Source organism: Podarcis cretensis, assembly GCF_951804945.1.
Source record: "Podarcis cretensis genome assembly, chromosome: 2".
NCBI lineage: Eukaryota > Metazoa > Chordata > Lepidosauria > Squamata > Lacertidae > Podarcis > Podarcis cretensis.
Genome location: NC_137171.1, coordinates 14,167,938 through 14,187,412, shown reverse-complemented (window position 1 = coordinate 14,187,412; position 19,475 = coordinate 14,167,938). Strand labels below are relative to the sequence as shown.

Here is a 19,475-nt window from a genome sequence, read left to right as displayed (position 1 = left end):
GACTCCTAGATCCTTTTCACATGTACTGCTCTCAAGCCAGGTGTCACCCATCTTGTATTTGTGCCTCTCATTTTTTTGCCCAAGTGCAATACTTTACATTTCTCCCTGTTAAAATTCATCTTGTTTGTTTTGGCCCAGTTCTCTAATCTGTCAAGGTCGTTTTGAAGTGTGATCCTGTCCTCTGGGGTGTTAGCCACCCCTCCCAGTTTGGTGTCATCTGCAAATTTGATCAGGATGCCCTTGAGTCCATCATCCAAGTCGTTGATAAAGATGTTGAATAAGACCGGGCCCAAGACAGAACCCTGTGGCACCCCACTAGTCACTCTTCTCCAGGATGAAGAGGAACCATTGATGAGCACCCTTTGGGTTCGGTCAGTCAGCCAGTTACAAATCCACTGAGTGGTAGCATAGTCAAGTCCGCATTTTACCAGCTTCTTTACAAGAATATCATGGGGCACCTTGTCAAATGCCTTGCTGAAATCAAGGTAGGCTACATCCACTGCGTTCCCTTCATCTACCATCTATATCCTCATCATCCCTGAACAGAGACATCATCAAGAATAGCCACTTGCAAAAGTATGAGCAAATAAAGTGGGAGGCAGTCTAACATTTATGAGACTAGTCTGAGAAAGGCATCAGTTCCCAGGATGTGCACGACAACTATCTATCTACACACACAAACACACGCCCATTTTGCTTCACCGCCGCCTATGGGAGTGTTACCTTCGACAGGTGATAGAAGGCATTAACTGTTTGGAAGCATAATCAAAAGAAAGAGAAAGGGACATAGTGATATTGTTTTACGTGCCTCCTCTGGCAGCGGCCTCAAACACCTTTTAGAAACAAAACCTTCCAAAATGTTATCCACCCAAGATGAAAGTGTCGTGTCTGTACAGACGAGCAACAATCCCTCTTTCACGCTGCCTTCAACTCTCAATGGTCATCCCCAGCCTAACTTCATATCCGAAATCTGGCTGCTAGCCTGCCTGATTATATTTGGACTCCAGTGACCGTGTTAACACTTCCTCTGAAACGCATCCTTCAGAGGGTAACCCTCTACTTAATAATAATAATAATTATTATTATTATTATTATTATTATTATTATTATTATTTATACCCCACCCTCCCCAGCCAAGCCGGGCTCAGGGCGGCTAACAAGCAATAATACAGTGGTGCCCCGCAAGACGAATGCCTCGCAAGACGGAAAACCCGCTAGACAAAAGGGTTTTCCGTTTTGGAGGTGCTTCGCAAAACAAATTTCCTATGGGTTTGCTTCGCAAGACGAAAATGTCTTACGAGTTCCTGCGGGTTTTTTTCCCTCCCCCCCCCCTTTTTCTTAGCTGCTAAGCCACTTATCTGCTTATCCGATAATCCGCTAAAAGCTGCTAAAAGCCGCTAAAAGCCGCTAAAAGCGCTAAGCCGTCAATGGGCTTGCTTCGCAAGACAAAAAAACTGCTAGACGAAGAGACTCGCGGAACGGATTCTTTTCGTCTTGCGAGGCACTACTGTAAAAACAAACTGAATGAATACAACTTAAAAAACAGTCTTAAAATACAACATTAAAATATTGAAACATAAAAATATTAAAATGCAGCCTCATCACAGGAAGAGAAGGAAAAAGGAAAGAGGGGGAGGGAATCAAATTGGCTCCAAGCCAAAGGCCAGGCAGAACAACTCTGTCTTATAGGCCCTGCGGAAAGAAATCAGATCCCGCAGGGCCCTGGTCTCATGAGGCAGAGCGTTCCACCAGGCCGGAGCCAGTGCTGAAAAGGCCCTGGCTCTGGTTGAAGCTAATCTAACTTCTTTAGGGCCCGGGACCACTAGGGTGTTGCTATTTATGGACCTTAAGGTCCTCCGTGGGGCATACCGGGAGAGGTGGTCCCGTAGGTACGAGGGTCCTAGGCCATGGACCATGCAGGAGGATTTATAAACACTGAAAAGTCTGCAGATCACTATGGTTTATATCAGCGAACTTTATTTTCCAGCATTCTTCTGAATCCAAAATAGTAAGTTGTCTCAGAATACAGGGGCACAGCGATATAACAGCTATCACTTTTGCAAAGCTAAGCAGGGTCTGGTATGCTTTCAAATTGGATGGGGGACCGCATGTTGAGATTCCTACATTGCAGGACTTCGGGTCCCTTCCAACTACCATTATTTGATTCTAAAATGAAGAGTTCCACAAAAGATGGGCAAAAGAGAAGTACAAAGAAAACGGGGCTCCTCCAGGCAACCAATCTTATTGAGCATTCATCTTAATCTGCTTATACAAAGCTTACATGGAAGTTAGGCTATGTCCACACTTTACTGAACATTTGTTCTGATTTGTTTGCAGGGGGGTTATACAACAATGAACATTCATTCCAATTTGCTGACAGCAGTATGGTTATACATCTACCAGTTAGTAATTCATTCAACCCGTGCTTTTCAGTGCATCTCCCCATCACTTTCTTAACTGCAAAAATCATGTTTTGTTTTAAAGTGGATTTGTTGCCCTAGGACAACAAAGCACTTTAACCCGTTTTTAATGGCACAAACCTCGATTTCCAGACTGAATCCCTCCTGTAAAACACTGACAGTCTGGAGGCAACCAATAATATGTTTGGAGTGCTGCCTCTTGAATTCTGAAATCACTTCTGTCTTGCACATAAAATTCAGCCATGGTTTGTTCGGCTGAACAGCAGTTTGCACATCCAAACTCGCTGCAGCCAACGAACTAAAATATGAACAACAAGCCAGGATATGAAACAATGGGTTTGATATCAGCTTCCCATGGTTTCTTGTTACATCTGAAACCCACCATCCTGGCTTAATTCTGGTTTATTTCAGTGCAAGGCAATAGTAGATGCAAAACGAAACAAATTAGCAGGCAAAACAGCTGTGCTTGTTATGTGAGACTGAGACTGGTTTGTTCAACAAACCATGGCTAAAACAAACCATGGGTTAGCCTTATGTGGAAACGTGGCCAGTGACTGCTTATTTTCAAACTTTCTGGAGGTTTGAAATTTGCTTTACAAAGGAAGAAAAAGAGAGAGAGGAGAGGAGAGAATCTCAGTAACACACGTGCCAGATTCTACATATGGAGAATCAATGAACAGCGCTACCCCCCACCGATTTGAAGATGCTTTCTGAGCTGAAGAACAGACCGCGAGGTGTCTGAACGCTACTCCTGCTAACAGGGAGGGTGAAAAGAAGACATAACATTGCAAGTGCGGCAGGTGGTCTGCAAACACCTTTGCCGCCCTGAAAACACACAGGCATTCTTCTGTCCTGGACTTAGATGAGAAGATAACAAAAATAGTTCTGATGCCTCCCAGCACCGTCATTTTTTATTTTATTAACAGTATTTATACACCTTCCAATAACCACGTTGTCTGGGTGGCACCAAGAGGAGTGGGAGAGAGATAAAGGTAGGAATTTATGTCTGAATGGTACAGGGAGGCTTGGAGACATTGGGGGGGGGCAGAGAGAGGCACCATCAGAGTGCCGGGCAGCAAACTGGACCCCTGGACATTTGCTGAGTGGGGGATAGAGCAGTCCCACCTATCCCAAATGCCAAATCCTTTGACAGGAGCAAGAAGAAGCCCCAACTTGTTCCTCAGTCAGTAGAGAATGAGACTCTTAATCTCAGGGTTGTGAGTTTGAGCTCCACATTGGGCAAAAGGATTCCTGGATTGCAGGGAGTTAGAGCCTCTCATGGCCCCTTCCAATTTTATGTTTATAGAGTCCAAGTTGCACTTCATAGGCTGCATGGGTCCAATTCTGCTTTACAAATACAGTCATATCTCGGGATAAATGTGCTTCGAGTGAAGTATTTTCGGGTTGTGCTCCGCGGCGACCCGGAAGTAACGGAGCGCGTTACTTCTGGGTTTCGCCGCGTGCGCATGTGCAGACGGTCAAAATACCGTCACGCGCATGCACGGAAGAGGCAAAACGCAACCCGCAGATGTGCAGACGCGGGTTGCATTTGCTTCAGGATGCGAACGGGGCTCCGGAACAGATCCCGTTCGCATCCCGAGGTTACCACTGTGTGTACAGTGGTACCTCGGGTTAAGTACTTAATTCGTTCCGGAGGTCCGTTCTTAACCTGAAACTGTTCTTAACCTGAAGCGCCACTTTGGTTAATGGGGCCTCCCACTGCAGCCACGCCACCGGAGCACGATTTCTGTTCTCATCCTGAAGCAAAGTTCTTAACCTGAAGCACTATTTCTGGGTTAGCGGAGTCTGTAACCTGAAGATGTGCCCATAAACTGGTGTTTCCCACCTCGTGGGATTGAGGGGAGTGGGGTGGGGACTTTTGACCTCTGAAATAAACTAGGTACACACACACACACAAAGAGGTTATAATTTTAGAGTGTGCAAGAGTAAGAACTAACCACCCTCTGAGGAGTCCACGCCGGATGAGTCACCATTTGGAGCCTGCCTCCTCCTCCTCCTCCTCCTCCAATTAATTCAGCTGATTCTTGCTTTTGGGAGTGACTGAATGAAGTCCCTGGTTCCAAACTTCCTTCTGCCATGAACTCACTCCACGCTCATAGGCAAACTTCTGTTCCCTCTGGCTTAGCTTCCCCCGGCTGCCCCTTGCCCGCCTCTGCCTTATGAGAAGAACAGCAGCGGGATTGCTGCCCGATTCAAGAGATCTTCTGCTGCTATCCACTAGATCCACTGACCTGGGAGTGAGGGCTCGCCCACACTTCCTCTTGGTCCCGTGGGTCTGAGCGGTTTGCTGCTTGCCCCGTGCTTTCTAGCCACAGATCTGAGCAGCTTTGCCTTTCCTCCACTGCTTTCCCCTGGAAAACCAGCTCTTTAGCGCTAAAATAAGGGGAAAAAACCCCAACAAAAACACGTTTCCCTGGGAGAAAACAGCAGGAAAAATAAAGTGTGGATGACCACTAAGCCCCGCTGGATTCAAAGGGGATGACTTCCACGTAGACATCATCTCTTTTTGACAATGTCACTTCACTACACTTCATATCCTGCACTTCTTCCAAGGAGCATAAGGCAAAATATGTGGTGTGTGCCCCCCGCCCTTCCAATTTATCTTCACAACAACCCTGTGAGGCAGGTGAGACTAAGAGAGAGAGAGAAACTGGTCCAAGGTCACGCAGTGGCCTTTGTGGCTCAGTAAGGACTTGGACCCAGATCTTCCTGGCCCGAGCCCAGCACTCTAAACCAGGGGTGGTCAGCGTAGCACCACCTGAAACATTGTTCGACTCCAACTCCCAACAGCCCCAAGCAGCATGGACAAAGGCAAGGGATGATGGGAGTTGTAGTGCAGCAGCATCTGGAGGGCGCTTCAAACAGGCTGTCCCTGACTGGACGACTGCATTGCGCTAGCTCCCTGATATGTATAACAGTCCAGTTGCAATCGCAGCAGTTTGGGGTCAAGTAAATCTGCGTGTGTGGGGGGGAAATAGTTATAAAGGGGGGAAAGCATTCTTCGTTCTTAGATTATGATGAATGCATGTATCACACTGCAGGATTCATCCCAGAAGAAGTATCATTGCCCCTTTTCTCTCACACACAGAAAGGTAAAGGTAAAGGGACCCCTGACCATTAGGTCCAGTCGTGGCCGACTCTGGGGTTGCGGCGCTCATCTCGCTTTATTAGCCGAGGGAGCCGGTGTACAGCTCCGGGTCATGTGGCCAGCATAACTAAGCTGCTTCTGGAGAACCAGAGCAGCTCATGGAAACGCCGTTTACCTTCCTGCCAGAGCGGTACCTATTTATCTACTTGCACTTTGACATGCTTTTGAACTGCTAGGTTGGCAGGAGCTGGGACCGAGCAACGGGAGCTCACCCTGTCGAGGGGATTCGAACCGCCAACCTTCTGATTGGCAAGTCCTAGGCTCTGTGGTTTAACCCACAGCGCCACCTGCGTCCCTCACAGAAAGGTAGGCCTCCTCTAATAAAGTGCTTGCCCATCTCCAGTGCTCACGAGGGTTTGAATAATAAATATATTTTTTTTAAAAAAAATCTCTGCCCGATTAATCAATGACAGCATTTCAGATCAAGTGATTTATCTGATTAACCAAGTGCTGCTGCCCTAGAGAACAGGCTTGTAAACAGCCACTCGCCTCCTAACAGTGGTCTCCAGGTAAGTGTTTTTTAGAGAGGGGATCAGAATGAAACTGTACACTGCAAATTACTTAGGCCTATACAGCGGGACCTCGGCTTAAGTACTTAATTCATTCCGGAGGTCCGTTCTTAACCTGAAACTGTTCTTAACCTGAAGCACCACTTTAGCTAATGGGGCCTCCTGCTGCTGCCGCGCCGCCAGAGCACAATTTCTGTTCTCATCCTGAAGTAAAGTTCTTAACCTGAGGTACTATTTCTGGGTTAGCGGAGTCTGTAACCTGAAGCGTCTGTAACATGAAGCGTATGTAACCTGAGGTACCACTGTATAGATAAGTAGAGAAGACTACAGGCTGGCCAGCAGGTAGATTTTTCGGCTAGGAACTTCTGTGAACTTACCTGCAAGGCTGATTATATTACTGGCCTACCTTATAAGTTGTTGTCCGGATTGCTAAAATAATGTATGTGGAGCATTTTGAACAACCGAAAGCAGAGTTGGGGAAACCTGTAGCCCTCCAGATATTACTGGACTACAGATCCCATCAACCCGGACTGCTGGTCATGCTGGCAGAGGCTAATGACAGTCGAAGTCACTATATAAATGTTGTTGTACACAGTGCCACCCACCAACAGCTGATTCCTCAATGAGAGCCAGCATGATGTAGCATTTAGAGTACTGGACTAAGACTGGGGAGAACTGAGTTTTAATTCCCACTCAGAGATGAAGCTCAGTTGAATCAGCTGCTACCTCGCAGGGTAGAATAAAAGAAATAGTGCATTGACTGCTAGGAGCCAACATGGTGTATGAAGAATAAGTTTTGCCAGATCAAGCTTTTGATGGAGCTACTAGACCTGTAGATCATAGGAACACCATAGACATAATACATCTTGATTTCAGCAAAGCAACTGATAAGGTGTCCCATAATATCCTTGCTGACAAAATGGTAAAATGTGGGCTGGATAATACAGTTGTTAGTTGATGTTAGGTAGCTGAGTGAGCTACCATATTCAACAAGTGCTTATTAATGTCTCTGTATCAACCTGGAGAGAGGCCTTAAGTAGAGAGCCACGTGGCTTTGATCTAGGCCCTGTGCTGTTGAATATTTTTATAAATGAATTTATTTGCTTATCAAGCTGGGAGGGGCAGCTAAACACCACAGAAGAGATCCTTTCAACTGAGTGTTCATCATGATTTAGATGCATGATGCTACTGGAGCTGTCCTGCTTTCAATACGATTTGCACCTGTAAAAGATTTGGGTTATACTGCTTCGGCTGCAAACAGCATTTCCTGCTAAAATCTTGTAATGTTTTATTCTACATATGTCCTGGCTCTTTCTTCCTTTTACTCCCACTTTTAATGTGCCCAAGTGCAAAGGCGCTGAAATGAAGCCACTTCTTTGTGATTTGGCCACTCACATGCTTCCTGTTGTTGCTGGGTAATATCATTCAGGGGGTGGAGGCTAAGGCTGGCCAATATCTGCTTTCCAACATCGTAAGACACCGCCAGCTAAGCTTTGCAATATGGCGGCATATTACAATGTCAGAAAGGAGGTGGGGAGGAAGAAGGCAGTTGCTGGCCACCCAGACGACTAGCGTCACCATGCACAGCTTCTGCCTCTTCTTGTTGAGGCCGGGTGGGTACTGCTGTTCCAGGAGGAGCGTATCAGCCGGGAAACCACATGGAATGGCACCACAGAGCTGCTGGCTTCTCTGGAACCACCAATCGCAGCTCGCAAAGATCTCCCGCTGTGCAAGCAGCAGCGACCAGGAGCCCCTGTTCCACCTGGAGATTCCTTAGGTAAAGGTAAAGGGACCTCTGACCATTAGGTCTGGTCGTGGCCGACTCTGGGGTTGCAGCGCTCATCTCGCTTTACTGGCCGAGGGAGCCGGCGTACAGCTTCCAGGTCACGTGGCCAGCATGACTAAGCCGCTTCTGGTGAAGCAGAGCAGCACACGAAAACGCCGTTTACCTTCCCGCCGGAGCGGTACCTATTTGTCTACTTGCACTTTGACATACTTTTGAACTGCTAGGTTGGCAGGAGCAGGGACCAAGCAACGGGAGCTCACCCCGTCGCGGGGATTCGAACCGCCGACCTTCTGATCAGCAAGCCCTAGGCTCTGTGGTTTAACCCACAGCGCCACCCGCGCCCCTTGGAGATTCCTTGGACCAGTGCTATTTGTATTTTTCCCTGGCAAGTAAACGGAAACTCGGCTCTCACACCTAACCCACTCTGCTCACCTGAACTTTCAGGCTTGGGAGATGGAAGCTGCCTTTGCAGGCTGCCAGGCGAGCATTGTGGCGTACCAGGCATTCTCGTTACATTTCCTGATTGGGAATTCTAAAATCGCTCTCACGATTTTAAATTCAAACCTGTTTCAGGCAGGCAATGCGTCAAATGCTGACTAGGGGATGGAAAGAAATGATGGTTTATCACAGCCTGAACGTAAGAACCTGGCAGTATGGCGTCATAGCGCAACTAACGTACACTTGAAAAAAGGCGACAGGCGAGAGAAGCTTAAGCCGTTCCTACATACTTCCTGTTGATGTCATCTGCTGGCATTTCTGTTTGTTTGTTTGTTTGCTTGCTTGCTTTTTCCTGCAACCGAGCATGGTTGGCACAGCAACTGCAGCCAAAAAATAAAAATTTGGAAATATGGTGGCATGGTTTCATTAACTTGTGTCCAAGGGGGAAAGGAGTGGACTGAGAATGGCAGGAACATAGACAGAGCGAAAGTGTGGATGCATTAAGGCAGGATCATTAAGGAAGCACAGCAACTTATAAACTGGGGAGATGTGGGGACAGTCCAGTTTAAATCCACTTCAAATGTGCTATTAATGAATCAAACATATGTTGCTTTATACATCCACAACAAAACAGAAGTCTGGATGGGCCTAGAATCAATATTCAAAATCATCTTGAGAGGCTGGAACACTGGCCAAAACCCAAAAGATGGGGTTTTCACCAGAGATAAATGTAAAAGAAAAAAGATTGAAGCATAGGACAGGAATAAGATGTCTTAGTGGATCACAAGCAGGACATGAGCAGGTACTGCGATGCGGCTACTCAAAAAGTTAATCAATCTCAGGCTTCATTTACAGGAGCCCCACGTCCAGATCATTGGACTAACAGTTCCAATCTATTCTGCATAATGGCTTTTTCCACCTGCTTTACCCCACCTTGCAGCCCTAGGAGCCTTTCCCAGACCATGACTTTAGGAACCGCAGAAGCAACTGGAAAGAGAGGAAGAGTATAAAAATAATTTTATAAGTTGTGTGTCTTTGCTTCTCAATTTGTATTGTGTTATTTTATACACTGTGACTTGCTGCCATTTTTATTGACTATAGTTTAGAAATTATTGTAATTGTTAAGAGTGAATTTCTGTTTAATTATTATTTGTTGGTATTTAATTTTATCGTGTTCTGTTATATTATAATGGATTAGTGAACATTACATTATTTGATATAAGCTGTTTAAAGTTTTTATTTTGACATTTTGGTATTGGATCAGATTGCTATAAGGTGTGCGCGGTCTTTGTTGCTTCTTCGGCTTATAAACCGCCCTGCGTATAGTAATATAGAAGGGCGATATGAAAATTAATAGTGAAATGAAAAAATGAAATGAAATGCACTGGCTGGACCACTTCAGAACTACTCTGCCCAATTCTTTTTTAAGCAGAATGTTCACCAAGAGGAGGGAGGTCAGGATGGTGAACAGTTTTGGAAAACGAGACCTGGGAGAAACAACGGAAAGAGCTGGGTGTGCTCAGCCTGGGGAACAGAAGACTGACATGATAGACATCTTCAAGTACAGTGGTGCCTCGAAAGACAAAAATAATCCGTTCCGCGATTCTCTTCGTCTAGCGGTTTTTTCATCTTGCGAAGCAAGCCCATTGACAGCTTAGCGGATTAGCGCTATTAGCGGTTTAGCGGCTTTTAGCGGCTTAGCGGCTTAGCGGATAAGCGGCTTAGAAAAAGGGGGGGAAAGGAAAAAAAACCCGCAGGAACACGCAAGACATTTTTGTCTTGCGAAGCAAGCCCATAGGAAATTCGTTTTGCGAATTTTTGTCTTGCGAAGCAAGCCCATAGGAAATTCGTTTTGCGAAGCACCTCCAAAACGGAAAACTCTTTCGTCTAGCGAGTTTTCCGTCTTGCAAGGCATTCGTCTTGCGGGGCACCACTGTATCTGAAAAGATGCTACCCAGAAAATAGAGCAGACCTGTTTGCCATTGCAGCAGACGGCAGGACTAGAACCAGCGGATGGTCGTTGCAAGAGAACAGATTGTGGGGTAAACATTAGGAGCTCTTTCTAAGATAGTTGTTTGGATAGTTCGCTTTGGAAGGAGATGGGCTCTCCTTAAAGGTAAAGGTAAAGGGGACCCCTGACCATTAGGTCCAGTCATGACCGACTCAGGGGTTGCGGCGCTCATCTTGCTTTATTGGCCGAGGGAGCCGACATACAAAGTGCAAGTAGATAAATAGGTACCGCTCCAGCGGGAAGGTAAATGGCCGGGTCATGTGGCCAGCATGACTAAGCCGCTTCTGGTGAACCAAAGCAGCGCACGGAAAAGCCGTTTACCTTGCTGCAGGAGCGGTACCTATTTATCTACTTGCACTTTGACGTGCTTTTGAACTGCTAGGTTGGCAGGAGCAGAGACCGAGCAACGGGAGCTCACCCCATTGTGGGGATTCAAACCGCCGACCTTCTGATCGGCAAGCCCTAGGCTCTGTGGTTTAACCCACAGCGCCACCCGCGTCCCTTTTGGGCTCTCCTTAGGTAGAGATAAATTTAAGCAGAGCCTGGATGGCCTCTTGGTAGAGATACTCAGTTGCGTCTCCTGCAAATTCGGAGGTTTGGCTTAGATGTCCTTCCGTGCCCCTTACAACTCTACAATCCTACGGTTGTCGTGAGGTTGCTGTAAGGCTGAAATGCGAGAGAGGAAGACCCATACATGCCTCCTTAAGCTCCTTGCAGGAAAGGCAAGCTACAAATTTAAGAAATAAATAAATAGTGGCAGATGCAACAGGGAAGAAAAAACCTACACACTGCCCAGAACTCCTTGGAGAGAGGACAGGGGAAAATTCAGATAATATTTTTTTTAAAAGGCTCATTTGGATCCAATTAAGATCTCCCAATTTTATTTCGTTTTTAAAACTTCAACTATGACCCCATAACTTAATATAGTTTTAAAAAGTCTTTTTAAAGCCCAAAGTGACCAAGAATTGCAAGGAGGTATAAATAGCTACGTTTCCAACTGAGAGTATTTCCACTTACTAGCAAAAAAACAAAAACAGAAAAACTGCAGAGTATCAGCAAATTGTAATGCACAGAATTCTCTTTGCTTCCACAAGACAGTCTTCCCTTGCCTATCCAATCCATTTCAGTAAGATATTAATTTTATACAGTCTTAAGAGAACACAGGTCAATGCTGGGATCAGCAAAACAGTCCATACAGAGTTAGAAGTTGGGAAATGCAACTTCCACAACCAGAGACACATGCCTGTGTGTCAAAAGACCCAGGAAATATGTTTATAATGTGCACATTTATCCCATCCCACAAACAGACACTCCTTCACACATGCAGGCATAATTCTGGTTAGCTGCATTCCGATGAGCAATGCAACAGCTTTTACCAGCTTTGTCTGATCCACCAGCTACAGCAATGTCTGGATCTGGATAACTTAGCCACTGTAGTCCCTGCATGGGTAACAGCAAGACTAGATTACTGCAATGCATTCTATTGTGCGACTGGTCTGGAAACCGTAGCTAGTACAGGACCAGAGTTGAAATTCGCCAGGTGCACTTTGCACCTGGCTATCGGCCACTTGCAAACAAGTTAAGATGCCCGGGCGCAAGGATGGAGCCTGCCGTCTCCACCATCTGGAGGTGCATGCCTGGGCACACTTGGATCCTGACTGTTTTCACACACTAGCAACGCATCCTGTAGAATCCTACCTGTTATATTTTATCTGCGCAATCAGAATGAATTTCAGGAACCAAAAAGTCGTATTGAAAAATACGACGTTCGAGTCGTCTGGCCCCCAAAGGGCAACTAGGCATTTCGTTTCGAGACTGTAACCCTGGTTTAAGGAGCCATTCGGCACCTAGCTTATATATCCGAGTTTCTAACGCTGTACAGAACGCAGCGGCTAGATTGCTGATGGGGGAAGATGGCCGACAGCATGTGACAGCCAGTTGGTTAGAGTGTGGTGCTGATAACACCTCAAGGTTGCAGGTTTGATCCTCGAATGGGACAGCTGCATATTCTTGCCTTGCAGGGGGTTGGACTAGATCATGGGTAGGCAAACTATGGACCGGGGGCCGGATCCAGCCCAACTGTCTTCTAAATCTGGCCCGCGGACGGTCCAGGAATCAGTGTATTTTTACATGAGTAGAATGTGTCCTTTTATTTAAAATGCACCTCTGAGTTATTTGTGGGGCCTGCCTGGTGTTTTTACATGAGTAGAATGTGTCCTTTTATTTAAAATGCATCTCTGGGTTATTTGTGGGGCATAGGAATTTGTTCTTTTTTTTCTCTTCAAAATATAGTCCGGCCCCCCAACAAGGTCTGAGGGAATGTGGACCGGCCCCCTGCTGAAAAAGTTTGCTGACCCCTGGACTAGATGATCCTCAGGGTCCCTTCCAACTCTACAATTATTTGACCCCTCTGCTCAAACATCTACACTGGCTGCCCCTACGTTACTGGCCCAGGTTCAAGGCTCATGTGCTGATATACAAATCCCTGAACAACTTGCGTCCAGGAGTGCTTAAGGACTGCCTGAGCCCTTGTATCCTTATCACTGAAATCACCCCAAGGAGCACTGCTAGTTGTTTTCCGTGTTACAGAGGCCCAACTCACCTTAACCAGAAGTCGACCATTTAGTGTCGCCAGTCTCATACCATGAAATACTCTTGCAGCAGAGATTGAGCAGGCACTCTCGCTTTTGACTCTTGCAAGACGTTTTTACACCAACAGGTCTATGCAATTGTTTAACATTTTCTGGAGCAGCCAGTCATTTCAATGATGGTTCTGTACTGCTTTTAATGGCTTTTTAACAGTTTTATAACGCTGTGCACTGCCACAATATTGGTGAGAGAGGATGGTATAGAAATACTTCTATAAATAAAGAAATAAACATGTGGACCAGTAGCTTAAGTGCCTTCTCATTGTTGTTATTGTTATTGTCTCGTTATTTTGATCATGGTATTGCCCCAGTCACTCTGGGCAGCTTCCAACCAATTAAAACACAGTAAGACATCAAACATTAAAAACTTCCCTAAACAGGGCTGCCTTCAGATGTCTTCTAAAAGTCAGAGAGTTGTTTATTTCCCTGACATCTGATGGGAGGGCGTTCCATAGGGTGGGCACGACTATCGAGAAGGCCCTCTGCCTGGTTCCCTGTAGCCTCACTTCTTGCAATGGGGGAACCACCAGAAGGCCCTCGGAGCTGGACCTCAGTGTCTGGGCTGAACGATGGGGGTGGAGACGCTCCTTCAGATATACTGGGCTGAAGCCATTAGGGCTTTAAAGGTCATCACCAACACCCTCCAACTGACACCCCACTCTTAAACACAGTGCCTGGAATTAAGATTCATTAAAATCAATGGGTTTCATTTCCATTTCCTGCATTTAGGTCAAGGGTGCTGCTAGCTGAAGCCAAGGATGAAGTATTCCAACTCAGGTGATCTGCATGTATTGTAGTCCTACATACACATATAGTTTTGAGATCACTGATCATCTGTCAAACTTAGAAAAGTCTCACTCTCACACATGGCTACGCAAATACTACACACTGCAAACAACCTGACCCCCAATCACGATTATCCAAATTCAGCCTTAAGCACCCATGTTAGCTGTCAACCAAATCAAGGATGAGACTGTATACATGCGGCCACAGTTGCACCTACTCACCTATGCACGCACACAAATAAATGTGCACACAGACACGAGGGCAAGTTCCTGAGCACCGGAGTGGCACCAGCAGCACCAAATCCATGAAACAACATGCTAGCCCCGGGAAAGTCACTTGAAAGTACTCCAAGACGCACTCATAACAAGAACATTTTGAAACACGCACAGACAACCCACCCATACAATGCACTGCTTAGAGGACTGTAATAAAGCAGTATATAAGGTGTCAAAAGAAATAAAACACACACATGTCAAGTTATGCATAGGCATAGGTGGAATATGTGCACATGAGTGTGTGTGCGCACACGACTGGTGATATGGTTTCAGTCTTACCTTGAATCACCAATCATAATAACCGTGCCAGCGCTGTTGGCTATTTGTCCTTGTTGTTGTCGTTTTAACAGGACAAGCCACTAATATGTGTCCACAGCTCACCCATCACAAAATGCTGCCCTGCTCCTTATTGGCACAGACAGCCCCTCCATCAATGCAGAGGTCTTTCCGCCCCATATCTGCCTATTTATACAAATTCCACATCAGTCAATGGTCAGAACAGGAAAATGTCACCCAGTTTCAGAAAGAGGTTGGCAGGGAGGTGCAACGAGATGGCTAAGACAGCCACAGTTCCTTTGAGTGCCATACTCATCCCTAATATGGATAAACACAATTAATGCCCCAAATTGGGCCTTCCCTCTACCCCAGGTTTCTGTCCAAACGCATTACTATAGTGCCTGCAATTTGCACATTTGCTGTAGATCTTCCACAGTCCCGGGGACAGACAGAGAGGAAACTGAGGCACAGAACAGGTAACAAGCTTATTCTCCCCTGCCACCACCACCCCTTTCACCCAACACCATATGCATACAAGGTCACACAGTGAATCAACAATAGAGATAAGATGGATATTTAAAATGCCAGAAGTCTGGGCCCCTATTTCCAACTTCCCGGGGTCTCCCCCTTCTATCCTTCTTCCCTGCCCTGGCTAGAAATATAACTTGGGGTTCCCTGAAACCCTAGAGTACTGCTAGACCACATTTCTTGCCAGAGGGGGAAATAATCCACACGCTCAAATAAATACCCAGGCTAGTCAAGATGCATTTTCCAAACCTGACAAGGCTATTCAGGTTCCGAATGACAGTCCTGACGAGGAGGGGCTGGTGCTGGGTTCAAGCCCCCATTTCTTACAGCTCCCTCGCATCCTCCTGCAAGCTACATGTCCCATCTTCCCTGGCATGCAGAGTATTCTCGCCTCACCCCAGATGTGGGGAGCAGAAAGGGCGGTGGAAGAGGAAGGGGGGGAAGCCTCCTTTATGGCACACTCTTCCTCAGAACACGTGGATGCCATAGAAACCACATCCTGGAACCCCACCCTCGAGAATACCCCGCTGGGGGTGGCTTCAGAAGTCTCCATCCCCCTGGAAAGAGCCAGGAGAGGGTTAAAAAACAAGGCCTCAGTCTGATCCTGGTGTGAACACCCCATGCCTAGAATTTGAACTGCCTGTTTCCAGTACCCAGCCCCTCCTGGATGCAGGTCCTCCATTCCCCGTAGCCAAAAAAAAAACCCAGACGAGAAACCAAACACCCCATAATCAGGGGTGCAGGGAGGAACCCACAGAATATTAATGTCCCAGGGAGATTCACGAAGTGCTGTGATTTCGCTGCCTGTTGTTCTGGTCTACCCAGCTTATTTTTTTTTTATTCTATTTTTTCGTCCCCATCGCTCCGGACTCAAAGTCGCCCTTGGGAAGACTCCGGCCTTGGCAAGCGGGGTCTGGCGGTGCAAGGGGCGGATGGGGGTCACCCCGGAACAGAGGCCAAGATCAGCCAACCCAGGAGGTGGGCTTCCCTGTTGGGAAGCCAACCTCCTAGCTGCCTAACCTCCCCAAATAATTGGCAAGATCTGTCTCCCCTTCAGACACCAACACCACCACAGCTGGGTGGTGGGGAAAGCCACACTGGTTTTCCTCAACGCCCCCCCTTTTTTTTTAACTTCTCCTCCCTTCTCTATGCCAAGGACGTTTCCAAGATCTTGGAAATAGGAAGCAGAAAGGGGAGGTGAGGTGGTGGGGAGCCAGGACTGGCTTCTTCCTTACCTTCTTGTTGCTCTTGCTGTAGCCAAAAGTGGCGATCCCTGCACGAGGAGGCACAGAAAGGAGCATTTTCGCTTTAATGTTAGAGAGCTTGGGAAGGGAGGGGGAAGAGGGGGAAGAGAGAGAGAGAGAGAGAGAGACACACACACACACTCACACACACACTCACACAGAGAAGAGAGAGAGAGAGAGACAGGGCTTCTGGCTTACGTCACCAAGGCAAGCCAGCTTGGAATCCAGGGCCAGAGTGTCTGCTTTCCGCAAGGTCCTAACGCCTGCCGCTGGAGAAAATGGGCAAGGCTCCCTTCCCCATGCTACTGGAAAACAAAATAAAGAAATGGCAGAAATCAAAGCAGGCTATAAAGCCAGTGGCGTAGCGTGGGGGGTGCAGGGGGGGCCGGCCGCACCGGGCGCAACATCTGGGGGTTAGGGTTAGGGGGCGCAAATCCACGGGTTAGGGGGCGCAAATCCATGGGTTAGGGGGCGCAAATTACTTGCCTTGCCCCGGGTGCTGACAACCCACGCTACGCCACTGTATAAAGCCACACGACCGACAACACACAAATCTCCGCCCTCGAGAGAAGAACACTCAGGAGGGACTGAGCCGCATAGCTGTCAACTTTTCCCTTTTTTCAAGGGAAATTCCCTTACAGTATTCCGAATAGGATTCCTTGCAAGAAAATGGAGAAGTTGACAGCTATGCTGTGCCGTGAAGTTCACAGGGCATCCAGCGGCCCTGGCATGGCATCATCTCCTTTTCATGTGGGCAGGTTTGCCACACATGATGCAAAAAAACCCACCATGAGAACTGCCTGCGATACACTGCAGGGTTGGCGTGCATGCCCAAAAAACCCCAACACCACGTTCTTCTGACGCCTGAAGGGGGGGTCTGTTGCGATTCCAAACCACCCAGGGCAGTCAGTGTTAAAATGTCAGGAGGCATTTTCTGTCCTTTTTTCTTTCTTTCTTTTTTTTGCAAAACTGAATGCCTGGGCAGTTAGCTGAGAGCCCCCTTGTGGTTTGGTGTTTCCCTGGATACAAACTGATTCCTGCACATTTTTATAGCAGAGAACAAATAGAATCTCACAGTTGTTTAATCGCTAAGTCCTCATCTGGTTTTTAGATTCTCTGGAGCACTTGGCTTGCTAGCATCCGCAAGCAGAAGCAAGCTTTCCTTTTTTCCTGACTTAAAACTAGAGGTACCCTTTTTATATCGCACAAGGTCTAGAGTTACCCAGTCGCAGAGGAGCCTATTCCGTGTGATTCTGCCTGGGTCACTGATCTGGGCACAACTCCTGTTTCGAAGGCAAACCAAGAGCAGTCAATCATGCAGAGAAGCAATGAAAAGACTCCTCTGAGGGCAGGTAATTTTGCTGCCTCTGCATAGGGAATGATTAATTGCTTCAACTTCACCAGATGCAGAGAGAACGGAGAAGGAGCCACCCTTGCTCACAAGGCAGACTGGAAGGAGCCAAAGCCCAGAGCAGGAAATCATGCAGAGACACAGCAGGCAGCCTCCTCCAGGCTCACAGGAATCTTTAGGTATTTGATCTACTTCTCATGATGCTCTAGCGTGTCCCAGCACAAAGGACGCTTCCAGACAGTCTCTTTATTGAGCATTCATCCTGATTTGTTTGTTGGGAAGTTAGACAACACTGCGTTATCTCACACTTCCCAGACCCTTTTGCTATTGGTTCACATCTGACAAAAAGTCAGATGTAAAGAAGCAGAAGGTTCGTTTTACCACATGTGGTGGACGTGCAAAGTAGCTGAGGACTTTGGGGAGATGATTTATAATGAGTCGAAAAATGTATTTAATGTAACTTTCCCCAAAAGACCGGAAGCCTTTTTTTACTAGAGACAACTGGAGCAGATACCCCCCAAAAACAGATAAATCTATTTTTTTTACGCAACTATGACAGCACGAATATTATATGCACAAAAATGGCGTGATGAGGTGGTACCTACCAAAGAAAAATGGCAGCTGAAATTAATAAAATATGTAGAATTGGCAAGTTTGGCGTGTAAAATTAGAGATCAGAAAGAGACTGATTTTAAAGAAGATTGGGAAATGTTTGCAGAATACGTTAAAACTCAAGTGTAAAAATGTTAGAAAGCAAATAGGATTTGAGGAAGAACAGCAGTGGGGGTGAACTTTTTGTTTTTATTGTAAGATAAGGCGAAGGCATAGAATAACTATAATATGCAGCATAAACTGAAATTTTGAGGGAACCATAGAGGGAGGGAGGGAGGAAGAGAGGGAAAGTCATAGATGAAATGTTGTTGAATTGTTTATCTGTTGAAAAATTATAAATAAAATTGTAGAGAGAGAGAGAGAGTGTGTCAGATCTCCTGAGGAAACGGGTTCGTTGTAACTGCACAACCTGAAAACAGTGACAGTCTGATAGCATCCATGGTTAAATCCCAATCCCACTATAACGCAAATATCCTATGGCCAAAATATTTATTTTCAGTATTTCAAGTATTTTTTGAACTTAGAAAGTGAGTTTTCTTTCCGCAGAGTTTGTCTCCTTATCGGCACATAAGGAGTTCCCACTGCCATACCTTACAGACACAAACATCAGTATCCTCTTCCCACCTATGAAGAGCATCCGTATACAATCAGGAGTCCTGAAACATGCAGTCTAGGACATGCTAATGGGATTATATATAGAAACCTTATCCATCCATTCATTCACACCTCTTTTCCTTATGGCATACGCTGTCCCCAAGTCCCACTGCCTTTAGCCAGGTGACCCATCTTCAAAGCTCTTGCAATCATGTGGAGGAGTCCACCAACTCACCATTCAGGTAGAACTGTGTGAAAAGTAGGGCAAGAGAAGGATCATCTTTCATTCACTTCATTCCTCCACCTTCCCCTTGTTTTCTTGACAAATTGAGATGAATGGGCCCTTGCCATCTTTGAATTCCTTGTTATGCATGTGGCAAAAGCAGGAATCCTTTGCTGGATCCAGACCTTGAACCTTCAACTGTAACAAAAAGGTGCTTTGATTAATTTATTATTATTATTATTATCAATATATAAGCCGCCTTTCGGTACAGAGTAAACCACAAGGTAGTTTCCAGTATAATATTTAAATATACAATACAAATAAAATCAAACCACAAAATGCTAATAAACTAAAATTCAATATAAAAATAATTACTAGCAGTATATCAGGCAAACAAAGGCACCAGGCACCAGTTAAACCATAAATCTCTCCAAAGGCTTGAGAGAACAGGTATGTTTTAAGACAAAAATTTTAATAACTTGGTAGACATCCAAGGGCAGAGACTTCCTCAGCTGGGGTGCTACTACAAAGAAGGCCTTGTCCTGTGATCTTTGCATAGCGTGATCTAGCGGCAGCATTCTGCACTAGCTGCAGTTTCTGGACCA

General features: G+C 46.3%; 1 protein-coding gene across 2 annotated transcripts in view; it reads right to left on the bottom strand.

The window, feature by feature from the left end:
* Positions 1-19,009, bottom strand: part of RBMS2 (RNA binding motif single stranded interacting protein 2) — an 83,054-nt gene extending 64,045 nt beyond the window's left edge. The window contains exons 1-2 of one of the 2 annotated variants that reach the window (XM_079966402.1): positions 18,883-19,009; positions 16,289-16,395 (exon numbers count right to left, since the gene is read on the bottom strand). In XM_079966402.1, the coding sequence (XP_079822528.1) occupies positions 16,289-16,395; positions 18,883-18,934 (159 nt within the window). In that variant the 5' untranslated portion in view covers positions 18,935-19,009. The other variant, XM_079966404.1, reaches the window with a different exon arrangement.
* Between the last annotated feature and the right edge of the window lie 466 nt (positions 19,010-19,475).